The sequence below is a fragment of the Pundamilia nyererei genome, unplaced genomic scaffold (assembly GCF_000239375.1).
Source record: "Pundamilia nyererei isolate P.nyererei 1_Seehausen unplaced genomic scaffold, PunNye1.0 scaffold00061, whole genome shotgun sequence".
Lineage (NCBI taxonomy): Eukaryota > Metazoa > Chordata > Actinopteri > Cichliformes > Cichlidae > Pundamilia > Pundamilia nyererei.
Genome location: NW_005187462.1, coordinates 3020371 through 3034176, shown reverse-complemented (window position 1 = coordinate 3034176; position 13806 = coordinate 3020371). Strand labels below are relative to the sequence as shown.

At 42.5% G+C, this 13806-nt stretch overlaps 1 protein-coding gene across 3 annotated transcripts in view; it reads left to right on the top strand.

Annotated features, from left to right (window-relative positions):
- The window catches only part of mlpha (melanophilin a), a 16015-nt gene extending 8267 nt beyond the window's left edge, over positions 1–7748 (top strand). Inside the window, exons 6-15 of one of the 3 annotated variants that reach the window (XM_013911349.1) lie at positions 2170–2228; positions 2316–2405; positions 2477–2579; positions 3099–3292; positions 3545–3628; positions 3716–3949; positions 5726–5887; positions 6056–6112; positions 6493–6535; positions 6685–7748. In XM_013911349.1, coding sequence (XP_013766803.1) covers positions 2170–2228; positions 2316–2405; positions 2477–2579; positions 3099–3292; positions 3545–3628; positions 3716–3949; positions 5726–5887; positions 6056–6112; positions 6493–6535; positions 6685–6725 — 1067 coding nt within the window. In that variant the 3' untranslated portion in view covers positions 6726–7748. Of the gene's footprint in view, positions 1–2169; positions 2229–2315; positions 2406–2476; positions 2580–3098; positions 3293–3544; positions 3629–3712; positions 3950–5725; positions 5888–6055; positions 6113–6492; positions 6536–6684 lie in introns of all 3 variants that reach the window. The other 2 variants (XM_013911348.1, XM_013911346.1) reach the window with 2 other exon arrangements.
- Positions 7749–13806: the final 6058 nt, after the last annotated feature.

Below are 13806 nucleotides of genomic sequence, written 5' to 3'. Positions count from 1 at the left end.
CCCAGTCAAGTCTGTCCCGTATTCAGTAAGTGAAAATAAAATAAACAATAAAAGGTGAATCAAATGGACCATTACGGCAAGGCTGGGATGGTCAATTTGGTAAAGTAAATCCGTTGGGCATCTTTCTTTGCCTTTAGACAACAATTCTGATGCAAAAGAGCCAAACGGGACAGGCAAGCAAAAAAAAAAAAAAAGGAAAAAAAAAGAGAAAGAGTATTTAAGGGGGTCATTTATAAGTTTCCCTCATCTTTCAATTTTCTCTGAAGAGTAGCAACATGGGGGTCTCAAAACAACTCACAAATGACCTGAAGACAAAGATTGTTCACCATCATGGTTTAGGGGAAGGATACAGAAAGCTGCCTCAGAGATTTAAGCTGTCTGTCTCCACAGTTAGGAACATATTGAGACAATGGAAGACCACAGGCTCAGTTCAAATTAAGGCTCAAAGTGGCAGACCAAAAAAAATCTCGGATAGACAGAAGCAACGGTGAGAACAGTCAGAGTCGACCCACAGACCTGCACCAAAGACCTGCAACATCATCTTGCAGCAGATGGAGTCGCTGTGCATTGTTCAACCATTCGGCACACTTTACACAAGGAGATGCTGTATGTGAGACTGATGCAGAGGAAGCCTTTTCTCCGCCCAAAGCACAAACAGAGCCGCTTGAAGTTTGCTAAAGCACATTTGGACAAGCCAGCTTCATTCTGGAATAAGGTGCTGTGGACTGATGAAACTAAAACTGAGTTATTTGGGCATAACAAAGGCCGTTATGCATGGAGGAAAAAGAGCACAGCATTCCCAGAAAAACACCTGCTGCCTACAGTAACATATGGTGGTGGTTCCATCATGCTGTGAGGCTGTGTGGCCAGTGCAGGGACTGGGAATCTTGTCAAAGTTGAGGGACACATGGATTCCACTCACTATCAGCAGATTCTGAAGACCAATGTCCAGGAATCAGTGACAAAGCTGAAGCTGCGCCGGGGCTGGATCTTTCAACGAGACAACGAAACACTGCTCAAAATCCACTAAGGCATTCATGCAGAGGAACAAGTACAACGTTCTGGAATGGCCATCTCAGTCCAGACCTGAATATTATTGAAAATCTGTGGTGTGAGTTATAGAGAGCTGTCCATGCTCGGAAGCCATCAAACCTGAATGAACTAGAGATGTTTTGTAAAGAGGAATGGTCCAAAATACCTTCAACCACAATCCAGACTCTGATTGTTGGACAACATCTTCCACCCCATGCATGAGACTCTGACAGCACTGAGCAGCTCCTTCACTGGCTGCAGCACCCACGATGTGGAACGGAGAGATTTCACAGGTCTTTCCTCCCCACTGCTGTCAGACTCCACAACAAAGACTTCAACTGATTAAACACATCCACACATGTGCAATAGCAATAACACTAAGTGCAATACTCTTTCTGGCATCGTTGTATTATACTCATATTGTATATAGCATTTGTATTCTATTTTATTCGATTGTATATAGTATTTTATTTTAATTTATTTTCTTCTATTCTATTGTGTACAGTATCTTATGAATATATTATTCCAGTGTTTTTTTCTTCTAATTTTTCTATGCAACTTTGCACTGTCCACTGCTGTAACAAAACAAATTTCCCACGCGTGGGACTAATAAAGGTTATCTTATCTTATGTTATTGGAACCTGCAGGAAGCGTTTAGAGGCTGTAATTTCTGCAAAAGGTGGATCTACTAAATATTGATTTCATTTCTTTTTTTGTGGTGCCCAAATTTATGCACCTGCCTGGTTTTGTTTAAACAATTATTGCACACTTTCTGTAAATCCAATAAACTTCATTTCACTTCTCAAATATCACTGTGTGTGTCTCCTATATGATATGTTTAACTGACATTTTTATTGTAACAACCAACGATTTATACAGGAAAATAATGACTATTAACAAGGTTGCCCAAACTTTTGCATCCCACTGTATACTGTGAATAGATTTGGTCCTAGTAAAGAACCTTGTGGAACTCCATAGTTAACCATGTGGTATACATACAAATGTGTACACATTAATAATGATTTGCTTTTTTATAAAGCACTGTTCAAAATTAGCTGTGGAATCAAATGGTTCAAAAGGAGCATCATCTAAAACTAAAACTGGACAGAATAATGACAAAACATGTTGCATTTTCAGACGCGTATAATGGCAATGAGGATGATCAAGGAGAATTCGAGGGTCAGCGCTACAAAGTGGTAATAAACATAAAAGTGATAAAGATGTGATTCTACATCTGTTTTATGAAATAATCCACATTCAGGCGTAACGTGATGTGTTTTCAGATGAGGAAGAACAAACGTCTGCTGTCTGTTCATCCTATGGACTTTGACAATGAGGATTATCTGCCTCACTCACGGCGTCCGTCTGTACAGGTAAGTCAAAGTTATGAAAAGCAAACATACAAAAGAGATCTAAAACCATGTGTGTAACTTTGGATTCACAGCAGCAGCAGGATGATCGGTACTATAGGAATGACGTGGACTACGACCATTACAGCCACAGAGGAAACCGCAGGAAGAGCCTGGACCGATATGCCATGAGACCTGGTCAGTATACCAGCATACCAGTCTTCCAGCAACATGGTGCAGGTCCCAAAATACACAACCAATTTCACATGTCCAACAAAATAAACTGTTTAAACCACTGTGGTCTATATGGGGGTTACTGGGGCCCACAGAATCTGTCCACCATGATTTACCTTCCCACAGAAAACTTCTGGGAGTAACCCTATGGAAATGCGGGAATTAATGGAAATGCTGTTTGTCCTGTAGCTGTTTTCCCTGGGGCTCCACCTGCTGTCTGTTGGAGGAATCACAGCTTTTGTTTCACAGATTTATCACATCAAACAGATGCCTTCAAAACAAGCCTGTGAGACTGGATAACTAATTGCAAATTTTACTTATTATCAGGTTTAGAAAAAATTTCTACTTTGGATGTCCGACATGCTGCTTTTTATTTCCAACATGTACATTTACCTGAATGTTTTTACCTACCTGTCCATCTTTGTAGATCTGCATCCACCTGGGTATTTTTGTGTTTCCATGTTTACCTGTGTTTGTTATCAGATGACAACGGAGAGAATCGGATGGTCCGGACTCGCTCTCTGTCCAAGATTACCTCGTCGGTGGCTCGGCAGCAGTACGTTGACACATCAGACGAGGAGGAGTACCAGAGGTACCCGCAGATGTACCAACAACCACCCCACCGCCGAAGGGGCAGTAGAACCTCCTCCCAGGAGAACCTGGGACAAGCCCCGCCAGTAAGGACAATCAACCAGTCACTGGAAGTTAAATTTTGGTGGCATAAACATTGGATTTTCTTCTCTTGATTCTTGGAAAACCTGTTTTAATTCTATGTTTTGCCTTTTTTTCTTCTTCATGGTATTTTGTACAAAAAGTTTCAGTCCGTATAATCTCAGCCATAAAGAACCAGGAGATATTGTTAACTGACACGGAGTCTTTTTGTCATACAAAATCATCTCCTTGGTGTTCATGTTGATTTTACATTGCAGATAAATGAACTGAGCAAACGAATGTTGGCCATCGAGAGTCTGCTGAGCCGCCTGGAGGAAAAGATTACACCTGGTGTAAACGAGGTGAGATGCGATGATGATGTGGGATAATGTGAGATCATTTCCTGAAACCAGTCAGTACAAACATTCTGTAACTTTGTTTTACAGCAGGCATCAAATCCATCAGCTCAGAATGAGGAGGAGAAACTGAGAAGGAAGCTTAGTGAGCTGGCGGGGAACCTGAGCGATAAGGGCCCGTCATCGGACGACGAAGCTGGGAAGAAGTCCTTTTCTGTGGGTAAAGGTTTGGCCGGACTGAAGGGTGGCCCAGCAATCGCTCTGAACTCCCGGAAGAACAAAGAACTGAGCTCATCCAGTGATGAGATGCCCACTGAGGCTCAAAAGGTAGGAAGACTGATTCAGTCCACTGTTTACAGAATTAATTGAATTCCAACCCATAAATCCAGAGAATGGGAACCTGGAGGTTTCTCAGACCACCAGTGGATCCGATGTTATAAAAAGCTTACTTTTGGATCAGTGCACAATCATTTAATGGCGAATTCGTTTTTAACATTGTTTTCAAAGAACAAAATAAAGTCTAAAAGGTTTTTTAACTCTTTATTTTGTCCGATGTCTCATAAACATCCAGGTTCCCACGTGTGATACATTCAGTGCTTCTACAGCATGGCTTGGCTTCTCCCCAAAAACGCTGTTTTACTCCATCTATAATGGGTCTGAACACCATGTTTCTTGTTCATTCTCATGTTTTTGTCCTCATCCACTCCTGAAAATACTGAACGTTTCTCTAAACTTCTCATTGGTTTTCTTATTCCATCTGTGACAAAAAAATAATAATGAGAAATGAGGTGTGGTTCGTGTCCTAGTAAATCCACATCTACAGACTAGATGTCCAGTGACCTCCTGATGGAGGAGAACTCTTTCTGATGCATCACGGACTAGTCCTCACTAACCTGCTGCCTCCTGCATTGACTAACAGCCGTCTGTTAGGTTACTGTTACTGTGAAGCTCAGCAGCTACCTGCCTGGACCACATGACCCCTCACCTGTACAGGTGTTCACCTAAAAACTAAACCTCTGCTCAGTCATGTGACACCAAACAGAAGGAGAAATCTGTAAAAGCACTGAGTGTTGGGAAACCTCTTTGTCTGCCTCTGAATCATAGCTGGGGAATCAGCAGCATAGTTTTTAACACTGTAGTCAGGTCTGTCTGAAACACATGCCACCATTTTAGGAACAAAAGGTGTGCACCACATTTAAAAGTAGAAAGTTTTTTTTTATGTGCAGAGTCCTTTTTAATCGCAACATGACCTCCCAGAGACACAAGTCAGACACAAGAAATGCTGTGGTGCTGTGGGGCATCCAGCCCGGTAGCTGCTGCAGGATGGGATGTTGTTTTCCAGCTGCTAACATCTGTCCCTCTACATGGCTTTCAGAGATCGACTGCCGCCGCCCTCTGTGACCTCACCACTGAGGTCCTGAGAACCATTAATGCCACAGAAAACGCTATGGTCGAGTACGGCCTCTCAGAGCCGATCGACAGGTCCCACTTAGTAGGCACTGACGTAAAGCAGGCCGATGATGCGTTCAGGGAACTTGAGGAAAATGTAAGCCTCCAACATGAACTGCACACCTCATTGTCCCTGAAACCCAACCCTCTACCTCGTCCGAAGCATGACGGAAATGTCTGGACTGGCTTTAACCTTCCCGGCTGTTGTGTGTCCGTCCATCAGCGACAGGGCTGGTGTCGGTCAAACACACTGGGTCCAGTCTCAGTCCAGTTTGAGTCCAGTTACAGCAGTTCTAGATTTAGGAAAAGGTTACGTGATCATTTGAAACATGCCCCAGAACAGTTGGTAAAACCAGGTCGATGCTCATTATTGTTCAATAGCCTTAAAGCTATCAGTAAAAATGACCCGTTAGGAGAATGTGTACAATATAAGGGATTTGTTCTAGTTTCATCATCAGGTCATAATGTCATGACTGAACTCTACATCCTCTGATGAGACCAGGTCTTCTCCTGTTACCTGTTCAGTGATTGAGTCAGTCAGAGAACCAGTGTGTTTCACTGATGCTCAGGCCTGTCTTCATCATCATCACCATCATTCTCAGTGGTCTGGAGGCGTGTCAGCTGACCCAGGGGTCTGTCCTGTTACCTGTTTAGGTGTACATCACGGCCGGTCAGTCCTACGAGCTGGAGTCGAAGCTGCGGCGGCTCGAGCAGAGTGCCAAGAATCAGTTTGGAGGGGCGACGGACTCGGAACTGTCTGAGCTTGAGGACGTGGTGGCACTGACTGCCGCCAGAGTCCAGAGTGCTGAGAGCGAGGTGGGTCAATGGCTCTGGATGGACATGGTCATGTTTACGCGGTGTCTAGGAACAAAATGGCTGATGCTGGAATAAACACAAATTTCTTACTTACAGGAAGCTTTTCAAGTCTTCCTGTTTTTAATAAGCAAACTCAACAGTTTCCCTTCATGTTTGTTCCATCTGCAGGTCTCTGATATTGAGAGTAAAATCGCTGCTCTGAGCGCCGCCGGATCCAAGAAGAAGGTCAGTGTGTGAGGAAATGATGTCAAGGTTACATTAACGTGTGCTCACTCACAGGAACAAATAAAAAAGTTATCGGGCTTCAGCTGTTAGACGGTCATCACTTTTCTAGTGTAACCTTTTTGAAGGGAAACTCAGAGCATAGACTGGACTGAGTTACTGAAGAGAAATAATGGCACTGGATATCGGTACCCATCCCTAATTTTAACATGGGAGTATATGAGGACTGAGTCACTGCTGGAGCCTCTAGTGGACACCAGAGGAACTGCAGGTTTTGGTTTTCAGAGGTAGACGGTTGACTGGATGCCATGTTAGCTGCATGGAAACAGTTTCTTTCTAACATAACTCAGGACTAAGTTAAAAACTTCCATGTTTCTTTGCAGGTTTCAGGAACTCAGAGAAAAAAGTCGACTCAGGATTTTCAGAGTAAGAAACACACTCACGTTGCTTTCTGCACGTTTAAAGTGAAGAAGCTGAAACATGTTACAGTCACGTTCCAGGCCATGACATTACAAAGTTGTGATGCGTGTTCGTTAACAGCGAAGAACTGTGTTAATGAGCATTTCTTGTTTCAGAAGCTAACGGCACTCAGTGGAAATCCAGCAACATGTTCTGAAGCAGAAACAGACCTTCAGCAGCTGCTGCTTGCTCCTCTTCGTCATGAAGCCTTCATCATAGAGCAACTCAAAGAGCAACTTTTATCTGTAACTGCTGCTGCTTATGTGTTAGAAACATAACACATGATTACAGCTGGTAGATTTAGACAAAATATGAGAAAACGTAAAAAAGTACGTACCAAACTAAATGAATATTCAAATGTACAGTCATTACAATATTTCTTTGAAGCTCAGAGGCAGCTGGAGAGAATTACATGGGAATGAAGTAACATGAAAATGTTTAAAAATGTATAAATCCAAAATATTTAGTTTTAACACTGACAAAGTTTCGGCTTGTCTCAGCAACGCAAAGCCCCCAGCATCCGACATCAGCATGGAGGAGAGGAAGGCACTCACATCACTTAGTGATGACAACAAAATCATCATCCTTCCGGCAGACAAGGGCAGGTGCACAGTATTGCTAAACCAGAAAGACTGTCATGAGAAAATTTTGTTACTACTCAGTGACAAAAATACTTATGAGCCCCTGAAACGAGGCCCATGAAGTGGACTGTCTGTCTGAAGCAGTTAGAACAAGGCAATGCTATGGACTTGATCTCATACCACAGGCTGTACCCAGGGTAATGAACACCAAGTCTGTATGGTTTACCGAAGATACATGAACAGGACGCACCTTTAAGACCGATTGTCTGTATGATCAACTCGGTCACCTATAACAACCCAAAGTTTCTGACTTCGATCCTCAACCCGCTGGTAGGCAGCTCTGAACACCACATCCAGAACACCTTGGAGTTTGTTGAGAAGGTGAGAGATGTCATTATGGAGGCAGATGAAACCATGGTCTCGTACGATGTTACATCTCTTTTCACTTGCATCCCAGTCACGGAAGCGTTGGAGGTAGTAAGAGATTACAGGATGACACCAACCTTAGCAACAGGACCACTCTCAGCATCAGGGATCATATTTTCCACATATTTCACATACAAGGGTCAGTGTGCCATGGGTTCCCCAGTTTCACCCGCTGTGGCCAATTTGTACATGGAAGAAGTGGAAAAGAGGGCTTTGCTATCCTACCCTGGAACACCACCAAGTCATTGGTTCAGGCATGTGGATGACACCTGGGTGAAAATCAAATTTCAGGACGTACCACAATTCATGTATCACATTAACTCGGTGGACCGACACATCAAATTCACCAGGGAGGATATGAAAAGTGGCATTTCATATCCTTCTTAGACTGTGACATTTCCATCAGTAATGGGGGACATCTAAAAGCTAAAGTGTACCGGAAACCTACGCGTAGGGATCAGTATGGCGCGATATGGCAGCCTCGCTTCTGTCAGTCTGCCCCAGGGCAGCTGTAGCTACAACTGTAGCTGCCTCCACCAGTGTGTGAATGTGAGAGTGAATGAATAGTGGTATTGTAAAGCGCTTTGGGTGCCTTGAAAAGCGCTATATAAATCCAATCCATTATCTAAGGTTTGACTCTCATCATCCACTGGAGCACAAACTGGGTGTCATCAGGATGCTACAACACAGAGCGAACACCATCCCCACAGACACAGCAGTCAGGGAAGCAGAAGAACATCACATCAAGAAGGCGCTGAGTAGATGTGGTTATCCTAGCTGGACATTTGTCAAAGCTGGGACGGCACCGAAAGAAAGCTCCAGCCGATCCAGGAGAGAAGGGCAATCAGTGCCTAAGCAAAAACCTGTAGTGATCCCGTACGTGTCAGGAGTATCAGAACAACTGAGACACATTTTTTCTAAACACCGGGTCTCTGTGGCTTTTAAACCCCAAAACATGCTGCACCAAAAATTGGTCCACCCCAACGATCGGTCCCCCAACTCAAACAGAGTAACATAGTGTACGCTGTTAAGTGCCAGGAAGATTGCCAGGACTTATACATCGTGGAAACCAGACACCCTCTGGCAAAGCGGATGGCACAACACTGAAGAGCCACCTTGTCAGGGCAAGACTCTGCAGTCTAGTCACACCTACAGGCCAGTGGACACTCTTTCAATGATGAGGATGTACAGATCCTGGACAGGGAGGAATGCTGGTTTGAGGGGCGGAGTCAAGGAGGCCATTTACGTGAAAAGGGAAAGACCATCTCTGAATTGAGGAGGGGCCTAAGGGTACGTCTGTCACCATCTTACAATGCTGTGATTGCAGCCATTCCCCAATTCTCTGTGAATGGGACTCATGGCCATTGATCAGTGGGCTTTGATCAATGCTCATGAGTATTTGCATATTAATGATCAAGGAACTGACTTCCCAGCCCATTGTTCCTTCAGTGGGCTGGTTTCAGTCATTATGCAAATGTCCTGTTTATAAGATTGAAACCTGCAGTCAGCTGAGACTAAAGACGTCACTTGGATGAAACATTTCTCCCACTGAAAAAGTCCAGATGAACAGAATCAACTTTTGGTGACTGACAGAAGACAGATATAAAAACTTTATTTCAAAATAAAATCTATTAACTTTAAAACCATTTCTAAACTTAATCTCCTCTGACGCAATTTGATTGGCTCAGACAGACAATTCACTTTTTACTTTTATGTTTAATTCTGGCACCACTGAGCTTCTATAGACTTTGGTCAGCTGTTTATTAAACTTGTGTTTGTATCACTGCTGATACGATCAATAAATTTTAAAATCAAACCCTGTTCTTATTTGATCCATGTATTGATTTTATGGATGAATGGTACTGATCATCAGAACTGATCACATTTAGAGTTTAACATATTTAGTTTCTTTGATTATTGATAACATTGATCTGCATTTGCCTTTATGATCCATAAAACATCAAATCAATTCTGCATTTTTAACTTATTTCATATATTCATGAGAAAATTACAGGATTCTTTACCATCAGTGTGTTCAGCCTTGAGATTACTGAAGCAGTCCATCCTCTGACCAGCAGGGGGCGATAATTCCTGCAAAGGAGGGTGGATTCTACATAAAGGAGAAGTGGACTATCTAATCCATAGAGGGCACTTTGTAGCTCCTTTTATACGAGCTCACAGTGTGTCCAAGTACTTAGAGTGTCTAGTTACTGGCTAATGACATCAGGCAAACCCATGAAACACTCCAAATTCACTCAGCTCCAATAAAAGTGTTAAATGTACACACATCATGAAAAAGAGCATTTACGAGCTAAGTTAGAGGCTAGCAGAAAGTTAGCTAGCTAGCTTGTAAAGATGAAGATGAACCATGTTGTGACTGAAGGACTTCTACAAACATGAAACATACAGATGTGTACAGACTGGTAGAGCTTTGGACGTAAACACAGGTGAAAAACTAACCAGCATGTGAACTTTTTTTATTTACGAACTTTACTGTTTGTTCAGCTCATGTTTGATTTCTTCACACAACAAACTGTGTGTGTTTTTATTTCCAGTCTCACAGTCTGGCAGAGGCAGAGTGTATGCATTGATGAAAGGACCTAAAATGCAGACACAAAGAACATGGAAGAAAACTTGAATATTAACAAAAAGCAGGCTGTTTAATATAAAAAAGGTGGAAAAACAAAAATCAGATACACACAGGGGAGAAACTAAATGCTAAACACGCAACGAAAAAACAAAACTTAGAATGTCGTAAAAACCTGAACACAGAAAAAAACCCGTAGACACGGAAACATGAGGAGAAACAACAGACGACATGACAATGAATGAGCAGAAACACACAGACTAAATACACACAGGGGTGATTAGGGGAAGTGGAAACACATGGGGAAACAGCTGACACAAAATAAAGCATAACTCAAAACGCTGGGTCGAAAGACCCAGGATCGTGACATCCAGTTTCGTGCCAAAAACTGTTGCCCCATTTATGAGAGCGCGCAAAGGAGGAGGAGCCACTTGCCCAGCTCCGTTTCTGTATGCTACTTGTCACTGATCTGCAGCCGTTGCAATAAAGCACTTTAATGGTAATTTAGTGACATTGTAATGTGCCGTGCGGAAGACTATTTACCCTAAACTGTGCACTGCAAAAACCTGCCGGGAACAGTTTGAAGAGGAGGTTGAATGGAGACATAAGGATGGGTTCCAGAGTTTGACAGACATAATAATCATTTGTTATTGTCACACTATATAAGCTTTATGGCCCGATGAGGGTCATCCTTTGTGTGAAGACAGATGTTTGATTTAACACAGAGGTCCACCGCTGTAACTTGTCATTTCAGCTGCTGAAGCAAATTAAATCTTTTTAAATTAAAGATATTTCTCCTGAATTCTTTCTGAAAAATCTAAACATGTCAGTAGATGAGTTAGTGAAAAGATAACTCATTTTCTTGCAACTAAAATCAATTCTGAAGTAGGATTTGTCCAACTCAGACAACTCAACTCAACTCAAACCATGGCAGTTTGTCCTGAAACAACTGTAATCTCCACTCTTATTCTGAAAATGATCAATAATATTTGTTTTCTTAATGGTAGCACTGGTTTAGCTCACTGAGATGAGCAGAGCGGGTGGTGAGGGTTCGACTGTAAATATAAAGACCCGAAGCACAGCGAGTCTCCGACCATGTGTTTAGTCTGAGTTACAGCTCTGTAAATGTATTCCTATCGCTGCTCAGATACTGTGTCCACACTGACATTTGATTATTAAATGTCAGCTCCCTCCAAAATAAGAGCTTTCAAAAACAGTCACATCAACTGATTTTATTTTGAAAGTCAGAGTTTGTTGAAGCTGATGAAACTAGATTTAAAAACACTTCATGTCATCTGTGTTCATTCAACTGACATCATGCAGTTCATCTTCTCACCAGCAGAGGGCCACAAATCACCATCCATGAAAAGTTCAAGGACATGTAAGTGACATCAGAGCTGTACATATTGATCTGATCAATATGGAAGTTCATGTTTCTTTGATTGGATCAGTTTTTAAAAGCAGCTGTTTTTATAGAATGGTGGAAACATGAGATATTCTGAATGCCTTTAATATTTGATACACTGAGCACTACTGGATGTCCACTTATTCACCCATGATGGAAAAATCCCATTAAGAAAGAGAAACCAGACATTTGGATTCATTTTAATGAGCTCAGGCTTGTTGGAAATGCAGAGCAGCTGTGCCTGACTGAACAAGGACCATCATGACAACAGTCCAAATTCCAGGACTGATCATTGTCTCCGCACAAACAGTCTTCACTGTCTCCTTTCTTCTGTAATTCACTGATATATAAACGTCTTCTTTCCACTCGACCTCACAGTAACAGCGACCAGTCAGACCATTTCTACACAGCAGCTGAAGAAAAACTTCAAATCTGATCAGGATATGACTGAATCTCCTCCACACTTGTCACATTCCTGTTGTTGTCAGACAGTTGGAGGTTTGTGTTCACTGTGTTTGTGTCGATTGTGAGTTGACAGGAATCTGATGGAGAGAACAAACACAATCCAGCTGCAGTTATTGATCCATCATCTGTTCATTGATTGACACTTTGATGATGACTCCTGATATCAGAGATGTGACAGTTTGAAGATGGTTGAATGTGTGCTGCTTTGTTTTCATGAATCACATTAAAAACACACTTACACTTCCTCACAAGACCATAGGTCAAATATTATCTTCAAGTGTATTAATGGAAGTTTGTGCCACTTGCTGTATGAACACATGTTGATCAATACTGTTTGAAAATGTAGTAATTAGGATCAGTAAGTAACCTTAAGTAACCTCATCATGGACTACAGGAGGAATGCTGACCCACATCCACCCATCCACATTAAGGGGACGGCTGTGGAGCGTGTGAGCAGCTTCAAGTTCCTGGGAGTCCACATCTCCGAGGATCTCACCTGGACGACCAACTGCTCCAAGCTGGTCAAGAAGGCTCACCAGCGCCTCTTCTTCTTGAGGACTCTGAGGAAGAACCACCTGTCCTCAGACATCCTGGTGAACTTCTATCGTTGCACCATTGAGAGCATCCTGACCAACTGTATAACAGTCTGGTACGGGAACTGCTCTGCCTCGGACCGGAAGGCGTTGCAGAGGGTCGTGAAAACTGCCCAGCGCATCGCCGGAGCACCACTTCCTGCCATAAAAGACATCTACAGGAAGCGGTATCTGAAAAGACCCCAGTCACCTATCACATGGACTCTTCACCCTGCTGCCCTCTGGGAGGCGCTACAGGAGCCTCCGGACTAAGACCACCAGGTACCGGAACAGCTTCTTCCCCACAGCTGTCAGACTCCTGAACTCTGCCTCCTGACATCTGACCCATGTTAACACATGGACTGGACATACACACACCCACAATGGACAACTGTACCCTCAAACACACAATAATAACATGGCCTGAACCACCACTCACAACCATTAGCACTTTATAGCCTCTGTAGGAATTATATCTCACTTATCTTCACTGCACTACTGTATAGCTCTGTGTAAATAATCATTCTGTACATTCGATAATCTTTAATCCTACAACTGTTTATAACTTGCATAGTTCCCATTTCTGTATAGCTGTATATCTCAGATTCTGTAAAGTTATTTATTTCATATTCTGTATAGTTTTTCATATTATATCCTGTTCATAGCCTGTTCATAGCTTGTACTCACTACAGCCTGTACATACTTATAGTTATAGAATATTCACAACATACTTCATACCGTGTACATTATAACATACCATAATAGACCCATTTCTGTAATATACGTACATATCTATATATATTGTAATATATCTATATCACTAAAGCACTTCTGGATGGATGCAAACTGCATTTCGTTGCCCTGTACCTGTGCATGTGCAATGACAATAAAGTTGAATTCTAATTCTATTCTATTCTTTAATTGTGTTATGGCCAACGGTGACTAGTCCAGATAGTGGGTTCATCTGCAATCATCTGTACCGCCCCACGTTGTGTCCAGCCCTTCCATTGCCTATACATTAAACAAACCTGGCCCCACCAGGCATGCACCTGGGGTTCTGTTTTCCCACCTCAGCTGCCAGAAGCTGAGAAAAACCCTTTCTTAGCATAGATAGCAGTTTACTTTTGGCATGCACGCCCGAAATAATTGTCAAATTGTTGAATTGTTAACTGCCGTTTTGCAAACTGACAAAGGGACCCAGT